At 40.5% G+C, this 20,990-nt stretch overlaps 1 protein-coding gene across 3 annotated transcripts in view; it reads right to left on the reverse strand.

Annotated features, from left to right (window-relative positions):
* Nucleotides 1-1,985: 1,985 nt before the first annotated feature.
* Nucleotides 1,986-20,990, reverse strand: part of ZMAT4 (zinc finger matrin-type 4) — a 366,003-nt gene continuing 346,998 nt past the window's right edge. For 2 of the 3 annotated variants that reach the window (XM_007962274.3, XM_073018043.1), the window contains exon 6: nucleotides 1,986-6,884. In XM_007962274.3, coding sequence (XP_007960465.1) covers nucleotides 6,869-6,884 — 16 coding nt within the window. In that variant the 3' untranslated portion in view covers nucleotides 1,986-6,868. The remainder of the gene's footprint in view (nucleotides 6,885-20,990) is intronic. The other variant, XM_007962271.3, reaches the window with a different exon arrangement.

The raw sequence follows: 20,990 nt of genomic DNA on the forward strand, positions 1-20,990 counted from the left end.
ATTTCATGGCATATTTTTAACAACTTTAAAATAAGGGAGATGGATAAGATGGCCTCAAGGCTCTCTTCCAGCTCTCCATTGAATGGTTCTGTATTAGATTGCACAGTTATTAGCTAGTTTGATGATGGAGAAGAGAAGAAGAAATGCACATAGTAAGTTTATTTCCTCTTGACAACTCAAGAAGAGATTCTATTATCCCCACTTTAGCTATTTGGTAATTGAAGCTTGCCTGAGATCTCAAGGCCAATGAATGGCAGAATCATATTCTAAATATAGGTTTTCGAAATCCTGTACCATTTCCTCTATAAGAACATTCTTTGAAACTTTATATTCAATAACTAATTACTTAATATGTAAATATATGATAAACATAATATAATCATCCTTTTACTACTTGTTATAAACTGGATAACTAGAGTTTAGCACAGAAATGGGTTTTATTATTGGCTTTTTCGTTTTAGGGGTACCCATCTCAATTCTCAGAAAAAGTTGTTTAAAGAAGATAATTTCAAAAGAAAAAGGGTATATTTGCCTCAAATCTTAGCAATAAGTCAAAGAGTATCAGTCAAGTCCTACAATGGAGGCTGTATTCCTTCTTGCACTCCACATCTACAGAGAAGAGACCCTGAAGTAACGAAGATGTATTACTAAGTATAAATGGAGAAAGACTGAGTCAATTCCACACAGAGAAATGTTCGCCATGCATGAGGAAGATAGGCAGTTTTTGAACCCATCAGTGACTAGAAAAAAAAAAAAAAGGTTCAAGCACTTAGTTCATTTATAATTCAACACTATCAAAGAAATAAATGGTTGATACAACTCCCAGGGGGGAACATCATTTTATTACACATCCCCATAGGTGGCTTTTAAAGGGTACTTGATTAGGTTTCATCACAATTAAACTTTCTACACCAAAAGGACACCAAAACATGGTAGCTTATATAAAGAGGTAGGAGATGGGCTTGTAATTGGCCTTCAATTAAGTGGTAAAGAAGGGGATGATGAGGAAAGAAGCTTGTAGACATATAACTAGTGGAAAGTGGAAATGTTGGCTTTCAAAAAAAATACATCTCCAAAATGGCAAATATCTTCTATATACCGATTGTATTGTCTTGTTACCTGTCATCTTTTTAACAGCAATGTGCTCTGGTTAAACCGAAGAGTGGTGGGAAAAAGGCAAAAGGACTAGACACCCCAATCTTCTGAAAATAAGGTCCTCAGAGCCAATCAATATGAAAGCCACCAAGTGGATCTAAGAAGTGACAAGAAGAATTGATTCACAAGAAGGATGAAAAACTTAAACCATGTATGGATGGCCCTAAAGCCAACAGTGGATGCCCTCCAAATGGGGACAGCTGAGGGTAGGGGCTGTGGTTAAAGCCAACAGTGGATGCCCTCCAAACGGGGACAGCTGAGGCTAGGGGTTGTGGTTAGCTGCAGGGTGTGCTGACTCTGAGGCTCTGAGACTTCCACCTAGAATAAGGGCTGCTATAGAACACCTTCCTTGCATAGTGACTGCCCATGATTCCATTATTCTCAAGATCAGCCAAAAATATTGTAATTTTGAAAAATAGGGAAATATTCCAGTTTCTCTGCTCACACATATCTAGTATTAATGAGTTCCTTAGAACTAATATCATGGAGACTAATCATATCCCCTGATTATGAGCTTCTTAGAGACTATTTACAGTCAGAGTAGTGGATTAATAGGAAATAAGGTTGACTCAACGTGGTAACTCTTTGAACTATCAACAGTAAAATCATTAGCACTAATGTTATGCACACTGATTAACATTCCATCCAACAACAAAGATGATTTCAAGAAATACAAGAATTTTAAATAATTGATCTCAAAGTAGACCCCTTGGCCACTGACTTTGTAACCCCAGGGAAACCTCATACTGCTAATTTTGGATGGTCTTAGTGTCAGACACGTAATTTAGCAACAATTCAAGTGGAAAATGTGCTGATAATTCTCAAAAAAGAGTTGTGAGTAAGGATACAAGAGGAAATCCATTATTGTGTGTAGCCTTTTCCCATTTTTCTTTAATTAAAAAAATGAAATGTACCAGTCAAATGTGCTACATCATACATTACCTCAACTCTCGGAAGCTGGAGCATCCCTACCTCTCACTGAACCTAGTGACCCCCTGAAGGATGAGGGAATTTTAGCCTGGATTTCAAACAACCACAGTTAACTCAAGTTTGACACAGTATAATAGTTTCATGGTATCTCAGAAACAATGTAACCCGCTATGGGTGGCTGGTGGTGGGAGGCAGGTAAAATTGGATATTTTTTCCTTCGCTCATATAATTTGAAGATTATAGAATGTAGTTTTTAAAGGTCAGAACGAATTGCTAATTAAGTGGAGGCATTTGAAATTAGCAAATAAAACTGCTACTCAGAATAGTGACAAAGGAGTAATTAATCATATGGGGAAAATGGCAGCGCAGTTCAGCCAGCAGTAAAATCATCTTTTAACTAGTTACCATAGAGCCTTCAGATGGCGTTACTAAGAAACTGTTATATATTAATTCCATTCTTTTCTCTTGAGGCTATATCATTTAAAAGAATAGTGCTCAACATTTTTCTATGAAGACACAAATCAAGTTCATCTGCATAGTTTCTCTTGCAGGTATTTAGAAATATGTGGACTAGCTATGATTTCCCTTTACCTTTCACTAAACATGGGAGTGAAGTAAGGATTACATTATCATAGTCTTTACTTCAAATCCACTCTACTTTTTATATAACTCATTGATGAACCTTGGCATTTTAATTATTATAACACAGAATTACTTAATATACTCCTCAAACCAATGCTGAGACTCCCTCCTTTCCTTCTTTTAAAATGCTTTGTTTGTTTGTTTGTTTTGAGACAGAGTCTTGCTCTGTCACCCAGGCTGGAGTACAATGGTGTAATCTCAGTTCACTGCAACCTCCGTGTCCTGGGTTCAAGCGATTCTCCTGCCTCTGCCTCTGGAGTAGCTGGGATTACAGGCATGCACCACTACACCCAGCTAATTTTTGTATTTTTCGTAGAAATGGGGTTTCACCATGTTGATCATGCTTGTCTGGAACTCCTGACCTCAAGAGATCTGCCCACCTCAGCACTCCCGAAGTACTGGGATTACAGGCGTAAGCCACCATGCCCAGCCAAAAATGCCTTCTAAAAACATTTTGGTTTGGTTTCCAGGTGCTTTTTGTTTCCCTAAGTGCTATATCTGCCAGTCTTGAGCTAGATGCTCTCAACCCATGCTAGGATTTCATTTTGCCTCAAAATTTTTATATCTTAAATGTAAAGCCAAATTTACAAACATGAATATTACATTCAAATATTCAGACAGTTGATTTGACATGCACATCTAAAACTAGAAAACAAATTAAGGCAGGATTTATACAGAGATCCATATTTTTAAGCACTTGATATTTATTAATTAGCTAATCCACACCAGAATCCTACGAGGTAGCCTAGCTTGTCTTTATTATAAATAAATTAGGTAGGAGCCAGAAAAAAAAAAAAAAAAGGCTGTCTCCACAATAACATGTTGATTGGACCCTCCTTATTCTGGTCACAAAAGAAAAACAATTCTTCATATAAGTGGGTCAAGTGAGCAATGAATATTTTGTTTGAATGGAATATAGAGAGAGTGTAATTATTTTATTACCTGGCAGTTTAAAAAGGTAATTTTCTTAGTGGAGCTTTAATATTCTGTGTTCACATTGACACGTCAGAAATTTCCGATGCAAAATATCAGCTTTGGAAGGGTTAAGATGCCCCCACACTCCACCCCCAGCCCTACCCGGAAGGTTCAAATTTTCCTATGGGAGTTTTAGTATTTTTCACGTATCTTAAATTTTTCATCCTTTGGTCTGGTTGACCTAATAAACTCATGTCAATAGAAAAGTGTAAAGACTCTTTCAATTCCAATTTATGCTTACATATGTCATCTAACAGGCAAGTGAAACACAAATCCTATTTGTCTTTGCAGTCAAGCAATTGCAGATGAGAGTTTTATTACTACTTTATAGCCAAAGGAATCACTGTAGTCCCCTTTACTTAGCAGATTACTTTATGACTGTATTTATTAGTTCACTGGGCTTCGGAGACTAAATTTAACGAAGTCTCATTAATTTGGGTTTCACTACCATGGCATTTGTGGCCTCTGGCACAGGTGCTAGCCTGAATCTTACCTCTGTACTGAGGAAGAAAAACTTTCTGCAAAGTAAATTAACTGCATGACCAAGACTATAGGAGTGTTTTATCTTCTTAAGAAGACAATTTCAACCACGTAACCACTAACCTTTTAAATACAAATAATTTTACTCTGATATAGTATAAGGAGTCCATTAAGCTTGTGTGTTATGTTAATTTTGAATAATTTTTCCCCCACTGCAGCAAAACTTTAAATGGGCAGTATTTGGTTAGTTTAGTTAACATTATTATAAAAACTCCGGAATAGTAAAAATACTTTAAATATTGATACTTTGAACAGCTTCACTCTTTCAAATATATGAGTTCTCTCCTAGTTCCTCTGAATTAACATTTTACAGAAAATCACTTGGCTCATGTTCTCAGCTTGCCCGGAGTCTCTGCTATGACCACATGACAGCAGCTCCAGGGTGGACTGGACATAAGAGAGGGACACACCCAGGTCTGTGTGGGTCTCTTTCCTCTCCTTCAGAATTGATTTGGTTATTTGAAAACATCTACCTTCCATCCCACTCCCATCCACTCATAATAAAATGGGAAGGTAAGATATGACTTAGCTGAACAAACATAACCACAGCAAACCAAACAGAAAAGACAACCACAAACGGCTAGCTTCCCAAGTAGGAATCTTTCCATTCCAGAATTCCCAAAATGTAAACAACAGTAGCAGTCCCTTCCTGCCTAAAACTGAATATGTCATCTCCAGGGTACACTAGAATGATAATTTCCATTATCTGCATGGGCAAAAATAAAGACATTTGAAAACAAACAAACACACAAAACCTCTGGCAGGGTATTCACTTCCATTTGACTGGTTGCCAAGGAGCAAGGGCATTTAGATGAGGAATTCTGAAATAATCTGATTATTACGGCCAGAAGCTTGTCTATAAAGGGTTTGGCATAGCCTCTCTGTAGAGTAAAAGAAATCTATGTTCATAGACTTTTCTATATGAGGTTACTTTAAAAAACAAACACACACACACACGCACAGCACTTTAGGGCATAAGCTCACTCACTAAACCCAAACAGAAACAGTGTTTTGTTGTTGTTGCTGTTTTTACTTGGACAATGCTTATTTTACAGCGGAATTGACAAATAAAGCCTTATTTTACACATCCGAAGAAACACCATCACAGGAGGTCTGTAGGTCGTCCGTGTGCTTTCCAAAACAGCAAAACAGATTTCTTCCCATCCAACCCCCTTTCCTCTCATAGAGTCAGGTGTGGCTGGTGGGGCTGCCTCTCTCTGCAGGCACAGAAACTGGCAGACCTGGTCCCTCCTGAGCGGGCCCTGCTCAAGGGAATGGTGCCAGATTTTGAACACAGGGAAACAGGCTCCTTCGTAACAACACTGTGCATTTCTGTGTCATTTTGTTTATTGCTCACTGAGTTGTTGCCACCTCAGCTCTTGGTGGAAAACAGTGGGTGTCCAGAAATTCCTGACACGAGGAGATGGATTGCCTATGGTTGCTAGGGACACAGGGCAGCCCCAGCCAGATCCCAGCTGGTCCATGCAGGGCATCGTCAGTAGAAGCTCAACATCCCACTTTGTAACCAGGCTGCAAGACACCAAGTCCGGTCACCATGGAAAAGAATTAAACCTAGAGAAAGAGCCTTACGATCTGCACTCAGATGCTCCCCATCAGAAAGCAATCGTTTTCCTTCTCGGTCATGCTCTTTCCAAAGTGACTGAGTCTTGGCTCAGCAGTAGGACTTCAGTGAGAAACAGAAGAGATAGGGGACCCCGCCTAGTCCAAGGCTGCCATTTCTTCAGAATTTTCTCACTTCTTTCCAAACTGTCAGTATCCCCCAATTAAAGCCCACAGTTCAGGTCAAACATCATAAAAAAAATACTCGTTTATTTCCATCTCATTCTGGGGTTTGTAATTCTTCTTTTAGATGCTTTTGGCGAAAAAATTCACCAAGGTCAAGGGCTGTGAAGACATTTTTGCCTAAGAAGATCATCATGCAGGCAGACTAATTCTTTTCCTAAGCTATTATTTGGCAACTTGCAAGGAGGACGTGGCTTAACCTTGAGAAACTGTTGTTTGAATGATCAGAAAGAAAGATGAGAATTCTTCCTTTATTTACTCTCTTCATCTTCATTGTTCAGATGGCAAAGCTGGCTCCTGTGCTTGGAGAACAGAGAAGGACTGGCTTGATATTTTCCACTAATAGTGATCTGCTCCGGTTCTGTGCATGTCACCCTCAACTGTGTCCAACATGATGAAAAAACAATGTATATTTCTGGATAGAGGTGGTTTACATCACACTCATTGAGGATTTCACAGAATGATTATGCTCTGAGGAAATCTAGAATAAATTGGAAATTTAGATTTTTCCACTTTCAGTTTGAATAATGCTCCAATGGTTTGCTATAGGATTATAATTTAGAACATGTGCTAAATGTGTTATCAGGAAAGAATTTAAAAATCCATCCAAATATCATAACTTACCCCAAAATTAAAAAAAGGAAAACGAAAAAAAAGAAACCTCATTCATTTCCAAAAATCAAGATCAGTCGTATGTTAATCTGTGAATCCTTGTAAGAAATGTTTATTTTTCAAGAAAGAAGCCTCCTCTGGTTGTTGATAGCAATTCTCCACAGCAGAGAAATGCTGGTATTTTGTTCTTATCTCTTGATTGATGCTTTCACTACTTATTCTTCAGGCTATAAGACAGAAGGAAACACAGTGTTACCTTCTTTCATCATTACAAATTCCAACATCTCTCTCTCCCCCCACCCCCTGTCTCCCTTCTACTTCTCATATTACCTTAACCATCAAATTCAAATGCATCTGAATTTATAAGGTTAATCTTTCAGATTCTAAATAACCTGTATATATAATATCTCCATTACCAATGCTCCATTACCAATGCCATCTCCACATATGTACAAGAAAATGTATAGCTCTACATTGTCAATCCAGACACTAAATTCATTCCAAATGTTCTCAAAATAAAAATAATGAATTGATTTTATTTATGGCATGCTGCATACACCCGTCTTTAAGTTTCAGGTATAACTACATGCAGAACCCTTTTGTTGAAAGTGGAGAGCAACTTTACAGTGGCTAAATTTCAAATTAACATAAGCTTCGTTCTCCACTTATTCAGAATTTTCTCTGTTAGATGAATAGGAAAAAAAAAAATGTTTCTGGGCCAAGCGCAGTGGCTCACACCTGTAATCCCGACACTTTGGGAGGCAGAGGCGGGCGGATCACGAGGTCAGGAGATCAAGACTATTCTGGCCAACATGGAGAAACCCCGTCTCTACTAAAAATACAAAAATTATCTGGGCATGGTAGTGCGCCTGTAGTAGCAGCTACTCAGGAGGCTGAGGCAGGAGAATCGTGTGAACCTGGAAGGCAGAGGTTGCAGTGAGCCGAGATTGCACCACTGCACTCCAGCCTGGCAACAGAGTGAGACTCCATCTCAAAAAAAAAAAAAAAAAAAAAAAAAAAAAAAAAAAAAAAAAAAAAAAAAAAAAAAAAAATTGTTTCTGGCTTTACTTGCAAAACGTATTGATTTAATAAAATTGAGAGCCAATTTTTGAAGGATATTTAGTTTTGTTTTTTCTTTATGACAAGAAGATACTACCTCTTACCACATGCCTACTACATGTCACAAATTTTACATTTACTTTACTTTTTTTCTTTTTTTTTTTGAGACGGAGTCTCTCTCTGTTGCCCAGGCTGGAGTACAGTGGCGCCATCTCGGCTCACTGCAAGCTCCGCCTCCTGGGTTCACGCCATTCTCCTGCCTCAGCCTCCTGAGTAGCTGGGACTACAGGCGCCCGCCACCTCGCCCGGCTAGTTGTTCATATTTTTTTAGTAGAGACGGGGTTTCACCGTGTTAGCCAGGATGGTCTCGATCTCCTGACCTCGTGATCCGCCCGTCTCGGCCTCCCAAAGTGCTTTATATTTTAATTTAATCCTCAGACCACTTTTCCTATGTGTACCATTTCCACCCCTTTTAAAGGTGAGAACACTGAGGTTTCACTTGGCTAAATTAATGGCACAAGATCCAACAGCGGTTAAGGGGTGGAACTTGAACCCTGGAAAAAACTCAAAAGCAGGAGGTGAGAGAGCTTGTTGACCTCTTCTGGCAGGGATTTCTCACATGCTACTGAAGAAGTGCTCCCTCTGAAAGGAGGATGCTGGAAAAGCATCTTCTAGTAGTGGCTGTTTCCCTTAAAGTATATTTTAGAGGGAAGGGTGGCAAAAGTGTTAGAGCAGGTTAGAATCTTTCCACAGGTTTTCCCATCTTCCATCGCTAGGGTCCAAATGTCTCACTGGCAATCTAGTACATGAAAATTCAAAAGCTACAAAGGAAAATTCTATCACTCACCTAGAAACACAGAGCATATGTTGAAATTTCATTTTCCAAAAAAAGTGCTGTCATAGAATATTCTTAGGATCTGAATAAGAATTTGAACATTGTTGGTATAATGTAGACAAAAAAAAAAAAAATGAGACTACATGCATATTTTTAAAAATAGGTTTAAAATTTTGGAAATTTTGCCTTAGCATGACCCTGGTAGCTACAGCCACTTTTTAGTAGTTCTTATAAAAATTAAAATCCTGTTTTAGAATCTCATACTCTGTCACCATACGGTCATGACCTAAGGAAATTCAATAGTCCTTGTCATCTTGACAAATTAATGTGACATAAGGGTTGAAAGTTCTCACTGAGCAAATAAGTATAATTTCATTTTTATAAACTGCAAAGATGAATACTTTTTTTTTTTTTTTTTTTTGAGACGGAGTCTTGCTGTGTCTCCCAGGCTGGAGTGCAGTGGGCCAATCTTGGCTCACTACAAGGTCCGCCTCTCAGGTTCAAGCGATTCTCCTGCCTCAGCCTCTCGAGTAGCTGGGACTACAGGCGTCCACCACCACTCCCGGCTAATTTTTGTATTTTTAGTAGAGACAGGGTTTCACTATATTGGCCAGTCTCGAACTCCTGACCTTGTGATCCGCCCGCCTTGGCCTCCCAAAGTGCTGGGATTACAGGCTTGAGCCACCACGCCCGGCCTAGATGAACACTTTTGAGATTAAAATGAGTTTGAAGCACGGCATCTTCATGTAACAGTAAGAAGACCAAACACTCACAGCTAAACAGTCTTTAGTCATGATTACATCGTTAGAGAAAACCAGATGAAATGGTTTTTTTTTTAACTTATAGTAAAAGTGGTATATTAAGAACTTAATCCCATAATGAGGAAAAACATCACACTCTTCCTTTTATAGTCATCATAATTATTCAGATCCTTTCTGAATACATAGAAATAATGACAAATTAAAATGTCTTTCAATTCCATATAGCTTTTGTAATTATTCATCCATTACTGTTATTATTGCTGGAAAGACTCCTTCGTATTTTAGTCAGCATCCCATTTGATACAAAAGAACATGGAAAATTTTACTGCTATTAATAAACACGCAGCCATCCAATCCAAGAAGAAAATTCTTTTTCATCTGAGAGATAAGCTGCATAATTCATGTATTTTCAGAAATTTCTTTAAATAGAAAATTGAAGAAAGGCATAGGGAAAAGAATTCATCACATAACTTCCATTTGTGGTGAAGGGCAGTCTTTGTTCTCGGACAGCCTTAAATATGATTCCATCTGAAGGGAGAATTTCAATTGCTCCATATCCATACCAATCATACTCAGATAGCTCATCTTCTTCTTGACAAATATGAAACTACAAACATGATAAAAACATGGCCTCAGTTTCACATTTGCACATTTGCTACCTTTTTTTTTTTTTTTTTTTTTTTTTTTTTTGAGTCCGAGTCTCGCTGTCGCCCAGGCTGGAGTACAGTGGCACAGGCACAATCTCAGCTCACTGCAACCTCTGCCTCCCGGGTTCAAGCAATTCTCCTGCCTCAGCCTCCCAAGTAGCTGGGATTACAGCCACGTGCTACCACACCAGGCTAATTTTTGTATTTTTAGTAGAGACAGGGTTTTGCTGTATTGGCCAGGCTGGTCTCAAACTCCTGACCTCAGGTGATCCACCCACTTCGGCCTCCTAAAGCACTGGGATTACAGGTGTGAGCCACCGCACCCGGCCCACATTTGCTACCTTTCTAAAACTAATGTAACTGAAGGTTAATAGGGACTTCTCATGGGGTCTCAGGAAGGAGTTAGAAAAATTTTGGGCACTTTGGAATGGGTACCTCCACCTTCCCAAAAGAGAAGTGTCCATGTCAGAGAATGTGGGGCTCCATAGAACTGCTGTAACATTCAGCCCCTATTGAAGGCTGGGCCACACAGGGCATGTGACAGCCTTCTAGCACAAGCCAGATGAGAATCACATCTGCAGGAACAGGCACGTCCAAAAGCTTCCGCTTCTTCCACCACCAGTCTTTCCCCTTATTCTCATCCTGAAGGCCCAGGATAGGGGGATTCTCTGACCTGGTTTTGAGACAGAAATCTTGACATAGACTAGTAAGGACCATTGAAAATGTTCTCACCTTGGCCAGGTGTGGTGGTTCACACCCGTAATCCCAGCACTTTTGGATGCTGAGGCGGGTGGATCATGAGGTCAAGAGATCAAGACCATCCTGGCCAACATAGTGAAATCCTGTCTCTACTAATAATGCAAAAAGTAGCTGGGCATGGTGCCATGCACCTGTAGTCCCAGGTATTTGGGAGGCTGAGGCAGGAGAATTGCTTGAACCCAGGAGGCAGGGGTTGCAGTGGGCTGAGATCGTGCCACTGCACTCCAGCCTGGCGACACAGCAAGATTCTCTGTCTCAAAAAAAACTGGTCTCATCATTTAAAATGATCAGAGATGTACACAATCTTCCTGAGATATTAACAATATGGAGGAAAAATGAAGAAAGCACTTTGACCATGTGAGTTTGAAGGTGGCAGCTAGAGAAATGTATAATGATTAATTGGTCCCACACTGAATGTAAACTGTTCAATAAGTCAGTGAAAAAACAGAACAGAACATCCTTAACCATGATGAAGCCTCATTTCTGATAGCCAGGTAGCAAGCTTATAGTGACAAGGAAAAGGCAATCATGGGCCGTGGTTTACATGAAATGATATGGCCAGAATTTGTTAGGAGAGGAGGAGTCATGTCTAACGCATTTTTCACAAAAATGTTGCTGAACAGTCATGACTTGGAACTTGTTCGGCCTATTACCTGACAACTGAATAACATCCAAGGATGTAACACTTTGGCTCCATAAATTAAAATAGTGCAGTGATAAACCAAATGAAGTTATATTTCCAAAATTGAACATCTCCTAATTTCTATTCTTGTATTCCCTAACTTGACCAGTAAGTATTCAAGACAAAAGTGCAGCATTTTCCCTGGCCATTTCCTTTTTCTCCCTCAGCCCATAATCAATCAATCCCAAATCTTATTGGTCTCCTACTTCACTCTTAAATGTCCCATTTCCTCTTCATCCCCTGCCCCACGTCCTACTCCAGGTCCGTGACATTGCACTAGTTTTCTATCTGGGATGTTTGCAGTCAGCTCTGCGGCCTCATTACACTGGTGCTATAATGCCTCACTGGGTTCCCAGCACCTTCTGGACAAAATAAAAATGTCTTAATATGACACATAAAGGTCACTGTAATGTCACTAGCATCTTCTTCTCCAGTCTTGTCTTTTACTCATCACTCCTTGTGATTACTCCAAGTCTCTGGATCATAGAAAATCAGGTGAGGCTCCTCTACGTGCTGGCTCTCACATGTTGCCATGGTTGGTGCAGGCTGTTCCTTCTGCTTGGAAACTCATCCCCCACCTCTCTTGCTTGCCCAGCCTCTCCTATCCCCCTTGGTGGAAACCTGCTTCTTCCCAATCATGTTTCTTGAATTCACCCTGACACAACAAAATGTATTGGAATATTTTGAGCAACCACCTGGGATTGGAGAACAAAACTTTAAGAAAATGCCCAAGCTACAGCAGGAAACTGCTGTGCTTAAGACATGGAGCACAAGGTGTCTTGCTTCTGAAAAGGGTGAATGTCAAGGGGACGAGGGGGTTTGGAGAAAAAAAAAAGAGAAGAGAAAGAGAATATGAGAGAAGGGGAAGAGGCCTAGAGAGAATGGAATCAGGAAAATGGCTTGGTCCTCTGCATGGTGCTAGCTCTGTGTGACAACCAAATCTTCAATATGGTTGTCTAGACAAATAAAATTCTTCCAACGTGGTAATTTTTATTGGAAGCCTATGTAGTCTGACTGATACTGGAAGTGGGAAAAAGAAGCACTCAGATGTACAGGAGGAGAAAGATGAAGAGAGGTCACTAAGATGTTGGGAATCAAAAGTGGAGCAGGACTTTGGACTCTAACAGGTTATAGACTTTGTTGAGTAGTCGTAAGCCCATTCAGGATGACTGAAAGTAGAATGTGGTTCAGCTGACACCTCTGAGATCTGATGAACATAACAATCTATCTAAAACCTTCTTGAAAAAAATAAATCCCAAATGTTTAAACCCATGGAATAAAGAAATAATGTAAGAAAACTCAGGCTAATTCAGAGAAAAGTCAGGTATTGGGAACATTCAAGAAATTGTGAACATTCAAAAGTATAGCACTTTTAAAATGAATCCAGCTCTTCCGCTTCCTAATACATAAACACTAGCAAAATTGACAAGAACGATTTGTAATTAACTTACCAAAACACCTAAGAAAACAAGCCTCTTCTGCTTATATAGAATTTGCATGGTTTATATGCAAATGAACACTCCTGATGTGCTTCAGAACAGTTTATTCCCTTAAGAAGGCAAATATTCTCTTTATAATCTTGTTTACACTATTCATTTGCTTTGCAAAACATTTTTCATAAAATCACAAAATAATGAAACGTTAGAGCCGAAGGGATCCCAGAGATTATCTAGGGAGGTCGAACATCATCATTTTACAGATGAGGAAACTTGCTGGAACTCCTAATACACACACATCCTCCTCATTCCTGAGATCCACAACATCACAACCTGACCTCCAATATTTGGGTGACTCCATTCCCTTCTACCTCGGGGGTTCTGGCTACAGCTGAGGCAGAGCAAGGGGTCTTCAAAGTGCTAGGCTTTGAGCATCATCAGGACCCTGTAACCAAAAAATAAAATTCTAAGAAACCCTCCCCATAACCATGAGAATGGACTTCCTGCTTAGCCAGGGCTCTTTTAACATTTAACCTAAGAAACTGTTTCAGGTCATGATGGGAAATGGGGGTCGGGCATGCCTCATTATACCTCTCCAGCATGGACATCAACACAGACTTTAAGTCTGATAAGAAACACTTTGCAACCTATTCTCTTTGGAGCATACTACCTGAAGGCTTCCTCTGTAAATAAAAACTCGTGTCTCTGCAACCCTTTATCTTAACCCAGACATTCCTTTCAGTTAATCCCAAGTCTTTAGACAAATTCAACCAATTGTCAACCAAAAAAATGTTTAAATTTACCTATAGCCTGGAAGCCTCGGAACCCCGCCTCTAGTTGTCCTGCCTTTCTGGACCAAACCAATATACTTTTTAAATGTATTTTATTGATGTCTCATGCCTCCCTAAAATGTATAAAACCAAGCTACACCCCTGACCACCTTGAGCATATGTTCTCAGGACCTCCTGAGGGCTGCATCATGGGCCATAGCAACTCCTATTTGGCTAAGAATACATCTATTTAAATATTTTACAGAGTTTAACTCTTTTTGTCCACAACCCATTAGTCTCCTCCTCTGAAGCGAAAGAGAGTTCAGTGCCCCTTTTCTATTCACTTACAGAACTTGAAATCTGGTTAATCCTTGTATGTTTCCAACCCCCAGCTCCTGCATTCTCTCCCTGAATCTTTCCTGACTCCCCTCTTCCTCCCACCCCTTTCTAGTTAGAGCTTTCTTTTATTGTTTCCTTAATTGCATTTTTCTTCCCCCTCCCTTTTTTTTTTTTTTTTTTTTTTGAGACAGAGTCTTGATTTGTCACCCAGGCTGGAGTGGTGTAGTGGCACCATCTCAGCTCACTGCAACCTCTGCCACTGGAGTTCGAGTGATTCTCCTGCCTCAGCCTCCCAAGTAGCTGAGATTACAGGCACCCACCACCATGTCCTGCTAATTTTTGTGTTTTTAGTAGAGACAGGGTTTCACCATGTTGGCCAGGCTGGTCTTGATCTCCTGACCTCATGATCCACCCGCCTCTTCCTCCCAAAGTGCTGGGATTATAGGCGTGAGCTACCACACCCAGCCCTTTATTGTGTTTTTCTAAGTGGTTTTCTTTATTGTTTCAGTAGCCGTGTCACATTGCAATATTTTGTGTACTGTCTGTGTCCTCTTCAAGGAAGCCTGGGGACTGTGTCTCTCTATTTGTGTATTTTCAACGCTTGCTACAAGGACCGACACACATTAAAATGTAATCTTTCCTAAATAAACACATGAGGAAAATCAGAAAAGGAATCACTTGGCACATGGGGAAGAAGCCTCACTCCCAGATCCTCACATTTCTCGTTGACTGTCCTATCCCAGGTAAGTCCATTCCCATCCTGCATTTTCAGATAAGAAAAACAATTAGCTGTTGAAAGCATCTATATCTCTATTCTTATCTCCTTCTACTATTTTTGTAATGTATTCAAAGGGCTTGTGATTGAAAGTTAGATTTTGAACTTGATTTTAAACTTCCATACCAATTGTTACTAGTTGGATGTTCATGTACAATGTTATTAATTTCATTTAGCCTCAGTTTATTCATCTATAAAACAAAGTCATCGATAATATCTTCCTCCTAGGAATGTCATGAAGATTAAATGATATAATGTAGATGAATGTGACCAGTAACCACTAAACATTTAGAAATGCTTGTTTCCTTACTCTTAGTTACTTGAAAGAAAGATTTCTGATGTAGCTCTTGTACAATAAAGAGTTTGTCAGGTCTTTTTTTCAAGTTTTTGAGGTGGAGGTCTAAGCCCTTGGGATTTCCCAAATGATAGACGTATCTCTGTAATTCACGGTGGAACTTGACAGCTTATGCTAATGAGGTGACTCATAGTGAGTCCCTAGATAGACTCAGGATGAAGGTTTGCCATGCTGGAAAGATAAACTGTGTGATTAGAGGGTTGAGGCCAAATAACAGTAGCCCAACCTTTAGGGAGAAGAGAGAGGCTGGAGAATGAGTTCAGTCACATGACCAATAATTCAGTCATACTTAAGAAAGCACAATCAAACTCTGGACACCAATGCTCAGTCGAGTGAACACATCAGCGTAATGAGGGAGTGTTGTGTCTTGACGAGACATTGAGTGCAGAGGCTCCCAGAAAAACTCCAACCAGCCTGTGTATTGGGGTGGAGTCTCAGGAAGTTCTTACCCTTTGCACTGGCTGGGAGTCTGGCCCCTCCTCTTCCTGTGTGGAACCTGGGATTCAAGCTGCCCGCAGTAGCACACCAGCAGGGCCTCTGACTTGTGAAGGATCCCTCTTTCCCTTTTTTCCCTTTTTGCCCAATAAAACCCTGCCTTACTCACCTTTTAAATTGTCTATGAGCCTAAATTTCTGTGGCCATGTGACAAGGACCCCATCTTTAGCTGAACTAAAGAAAAGTCCCACAACACTGATTTCACAAGAAGAGGACATACAAGATCCACATTTGGGACCCTCCTAGACCTTCTTCTGTACATCTTGTCGTTTGGTTGGTCCTGATTTGTAGCCTTCATAATAAAACTGTAATTGCAAGTCTAGCTCTCTCCTAAGTTCTGACATTCCTTCTAGGAATCAAGCCTGAGGGAGAGTGGGAAACCCAAATTTGTAGCCAACTGGTCAGAAGTGCAGGTGTGCTGGGAACCTCAGAGCTTGCAGCTGACATCTGAAGTGAGGGTGGTCTTGCTGAAGTTTGTTCTCTTAAGTTGTGAAGTCTGCACTAACTCTAGGTAGTTAGCGTCAGAATTGCATTGCAATACTGCAGTAGCAAACCTCTCTGATTCTGTTTCTGTTTTTTAGTATACAGATGCCAATCCCACTCCACACTGGCAGGCACTGAGAGCATCCAAGATGCATATGGCAGATGCAGTTCAATAGGTGCTCAAGAGTGAGGTTTACTATCAAATGCTCAACTTCAAATCCCAGTTCTGGCATGTAGTAGCTCTGTAACTTTTGCCTCAGTTTCCTGAACTATAAAATGGGTATAATATAATAACACCCAGACCTCACAGAGCTGCTGTGAATATTAAGTGGATTAATATATGGAAGTATTACATACCTGGTACATATGGAGCAACATATAAATGTGATCTATTACTATTATTATTTATTATTATTTATTTGCTACAACATTCTCGGTTTTAGGCTAAAGTCAATTACTAAGTTATATAATCGGCAGAACCAGAGACAGGGGACTGAAGTCAGATATACCTTCTAAAAGCCAAGAGCAGCCCTGGTTTTACCTGTTCAAGGGCAAGCAAAGGATCATGGAAATGGTGGGATGTGGCAAAAAGATGGTGGGAGTTGGGGGAAATGTTAATATTTGATGAGTTCACAATTCCCCTCCTCAACAAAGGGTACGATGGTCTGTTCTACACTGCCCACTTAGGTACCCAGTAGCCATATGTGGCTATTTAAATATCAAATAATTAAAATGAAATACAATTTAAAATTCAGTTCCTCAGTCACACTAGCCACTTCCAAGTATTAGCAATCGAGTGTGGCCAGTGGCTACTGTTTTTATAGAGTAGATACAAAACACAACACTCACCACGGAACTTTCCACTGGACAGTTCTGGGCTAGAGTCATTGAAAGTGTCTGAAATCAGATATGTTTTGAAATGCAAATCAACCCATTGATTTTTCCCAAATAGAAAATAAAAAAAAAAAAAATAATAAGTGAATTTGATAGAGAAACGAACCACTGCTATGTTGTAATAATTTGTGTCCCTCTCTCAAACACTGCAGTGCCTCGAAGTGCAGGGCGCAGGTGAAGGGAAAATGTCAGACTCTTGATGTACTCTCTTCCTCCCCTTTAGCTCACGTGCACGTCTCCTGGGGTACACGTTCTGTGAAAATCTAGAGGCCCACAATGCCAGCAATTACTACTATGCTCAGGTCAGCCACTGGCAAGGAGTGGAAAGTTAGTCTCCAAAGCTGGCCCTCGGGCAGAATGGTGCTGAAGGATGGAGAGGCAGAGCAGCAGGTTCAAGGGATGAGTTGGCAGAAGTATGTTTTGTTGAGGGGAGGAATGTGTGGTGGTGAGGCCGGAGGTGGGGGAAGGACCGGGAATGGAAGTGGTGAAGTTTGAAAAGAAGCACTATATGTGGTAGGTTGCTGAGAAGGAGAATGGGAAGTAGTGTGGAATGGGATGCCGCCCTGCTTGCAGAGGGAATGTGCCAGCCTGGGGTGGAGAAAAAGAAGTTGAGAAGCTAATGGAGAAGATCAGGGAAGCTGCACTCATATGTGGGCCACTGAGGGGTCAGGGAGGACCCTGGTACAAGGGCTGGCCGATGATCGGTAGAAAAAGCAGTAATATGATCATCCAATTTTTAATTTAATTTTGTTTTATTTATTTATATATTTATTTATTTATTTTTAGAGACAGGATCTCACTCTGTCACCCAGGTTGGAGTACAGTGGTGAGATCATAGCTCACTGCAGTCTCAAACTCCTGGGCTCAAGTGATCCTCCTACCTCAGGCTCTGGAGTAGCTGGGACTACACGTAGATGCCACCACTCCTGGCTAATTGTTTTATTTTTTGAAGATACAGTGTGGCACTATGTTGCCCAGGCTGGTCTCCAACTCCTGGCCTCAAGTGATCCTCCCACTTCTGCCTCTCAAAGTGCTGGAATTATAGGCATGAACCTCTGTGCCTGACCTCACACAATTTTTATAACAAATTATTTGACAATAATTATACTATCGGGACAACTCTGAAACAACATTATGTAACAGAATAAGTGAACTGTGGAAGATAATTGAATGACGATCAATCAACACAATGGATTTATCACTAAATGGCTGCATTGGAAACGTCACTTCATCTCCCCAAGCCTCAATTTCTTCATCTATTCAATGAAGAATTGGACCAGACCATTCCCTAAGTTCCTTTCACCTCCACCAGGCTGAATGCCTGTGGCCTGGCCAAGGTCACTGCAGCAGAGATGGGCTCATCCCTCTAACGTCACTCAGTTTCAAGTTCAGCAGTTTCTGTCAGTCCTGTCTAAAATGATGACAAACTCCAAAATGATAAATTCACAGATAGAGCAGATTCTATGCTAACTTTCTTTCCTTTTCTTTTCTTTTTTTCACCTCCAGACTCAGAGTTTATGTGCTAACCAGCACCCAGCTACAAACACAGCCAAACATTTCAGCAGATGTCCATATCCATTACTGAAAGGTATCAGCACATTCTGCAGACAGGGCCAAACTCTATCTTATAAATGTGGAGATAGGCAATGGAAGAGGATAGAGAAAGCCAGCACACGCTCGCGGAGGCTCTGGGAGACAGTGGTCTGATGTGGCAACCCCCAGGGCATCCAGGTCTGGACCAATACAAAGCAAAGCCCATACTGCAAAGGCAGTGATGGCTGTAATGTCCGCTGTAGTCAAAGTCGATGTTGTAGAAACAGTTCAGCCACATCTGGGAGTTATCTTAGTCAAAATCCACCCTCATCCCCCACCCCAAATAACGATATCCTCCAAATTGTTCCATCAGGACCTCAAGGATATGGAATGGGACACAGCGTTGTGGAGTGTGGTCCTGCTGGTGCCACTCAGCACTGTCTAAATCATGTAACCTATAGCAGATGACTTCACCTCTATGAGCCTCAGTTCCCTAAACTCTAAGAAGACACTGGCCATATAGGCCTTTGGTGAGGAATAAATGAGTGAAAGGAAGCCCTTTATAAACGGTAAAGTAGTTGTAAAGTTATTCAGGTAGAAATCATTAGAATTATAACTTTATTTCATCATACGACCTTACCACCCTTAAAGACTATTTTATACACTTTAACTGAGATAAGGTAGAGGGAACAACATTAGCCAACCAAAGTGTTATCAATGATTTGCTTATATGATGAATCACTATCATCATGGACTTCCAAGTGTCCAAGGCATTGAATTTAATATATTGAAGCAATTGGAAACAAGACATGTCAAGCTGGGTGTTGGAAATTTCAGCCTATGCAGTCAAAAACCGCAAAAAATGATGAAGCCAGTGGTGGAGAGGGAAGGACAGTCAGGGAAGGGGATGCCGCAGGGAGGCACACATATGTGGGAGGGGCCAACTGAGTCTGTGTTTGAGCTCACAACTCTGACCTGGCCAACACTAATGAACTTGGTGATCGAGCTGGGATTTTCAAGCAAAGGGCTGAAGATGCCATCTGGCTTTTTTGGGCTGCTTATAGTAAACTGTAAGAGTGATAAATTGAAGGAAGAATTGTTAAACATGAAGGAACCAAGACCTGATAATTTCGAAAAGTCTCAATCCCTCTGGACAGCAAACGATGCTAGAATTAAGAAATGGCTTTTGAGTACTTTCAGGAAAACGTGGTATAGACATATAGCCAAGGGTAAGACTGCATAACTACTGGTTAAGACTTCAAAAAGATCAAAGGATCAGCATGTTATTCTGTCTCACAAAGAGCCTTTTAAAAAGATGAAAGATGTGTCTTACCAATTGTCTCAATGGAACAATTGGACAGCTAGGAAGCATCAAGACATGATCTCTCAGGCTTCTGAGCAGAGCCCAAAGGTGGAGAAGGGCTTTTCTTGGAGATATTTGTGGGTATAACTTTTTCTAGTGTAGTAAACTCAGATTCACAGAAATCTCACAACGTTTTTAAAATCATGACACCAACAGAAACACTGTTGTTTCAGACCAAAAGTAGCAGAGACAGTGCAAAATGAAAAAAGGTTAGTAGACCCCAGGATTTCTAATGGAAAGTAGCAAGTCAAGTAAACTAATCAGTTACAAACACGATCTATTTCATAAAAAGGGATGACTCAGAGGATGGACCAAGGTAGCAGCTTCTGATATGGCTTCTGAAGGTCCCTGAATCCTGGGATCCACGTCCTGGTATAATCCCCTGTCCTTGAGTGTAGGCTGGGTCTGATGACCTGTTTCTAACAAATAGCATATGAATCGTATTATTATTTCCAAGATTGGGTTATAAAATACTGTATTTTCCATTATGTTCCTCTTTTGCCCTCTTGCTTGTTTACTGTGATCATTGTGAGTTGCTGAGCTTCTCATGTGAGCTCCTCATGCCTAGAGATGCCTCTGGCCTGGAGTTCATCAGGAACTGAGACTCTCATTCCAACAACCCACAAGGAACCAAATCCTTGTGGATTTTTTTCAAGAAACCGCTTGAGTGAGGCTGGAAGCAGACTTCCCTTAGTTGAGCCTTAAGATGATGACGGCCTTGCTTGAAGCCTCAGGAGAAGTTCAGAGCTAGAGACCAGTGCCCAGTTAAACTATGCCAGGCCATTACTGAATTCTGGACCCAAAGGTACTGTGAGATAATAAATGTTGTTGTTTGAAGCCACTGAGTTTTTGAGTAATTTGTTAGCAATGACTGAAAATAGTAGTCAGTGTTATGGTGGAATTATGCTCCCCCCAAAAATTATATGTTGAAGTCCTAACACTAAATGTCTCAGAATGCAACCTTATTTGGAAATAGTCATTGTAGATATAATTAGTTAAGATGAGTCATACTGGAGTAGGGTGACTCCTAACCCAATATGACTGTGTCTTTATGAAAAGGACAAATTTAGGCATAGAGGAGCATGCCCAAGAAGAAAGACATGTGAAGACTGGAGTTCTGCTGCCACAAACCAGAGCTCTACCGGAA

Source organism: Chlorocebus sabaeus, chromosome 8 (assembly GCF_047675955.1).
Source record: "Chlorocebus sabaeus isolate Y175 chromosome 8, mChlSab1.0.hap1, whole genome shotgun sequence".
Classification (NCBI taxonomy): Eukaryota; Metazoa; Chordata; class Mammalia; order Primates; family Cercopithecidae; genus Chlorocebus; species Chlorocebus sabaeus.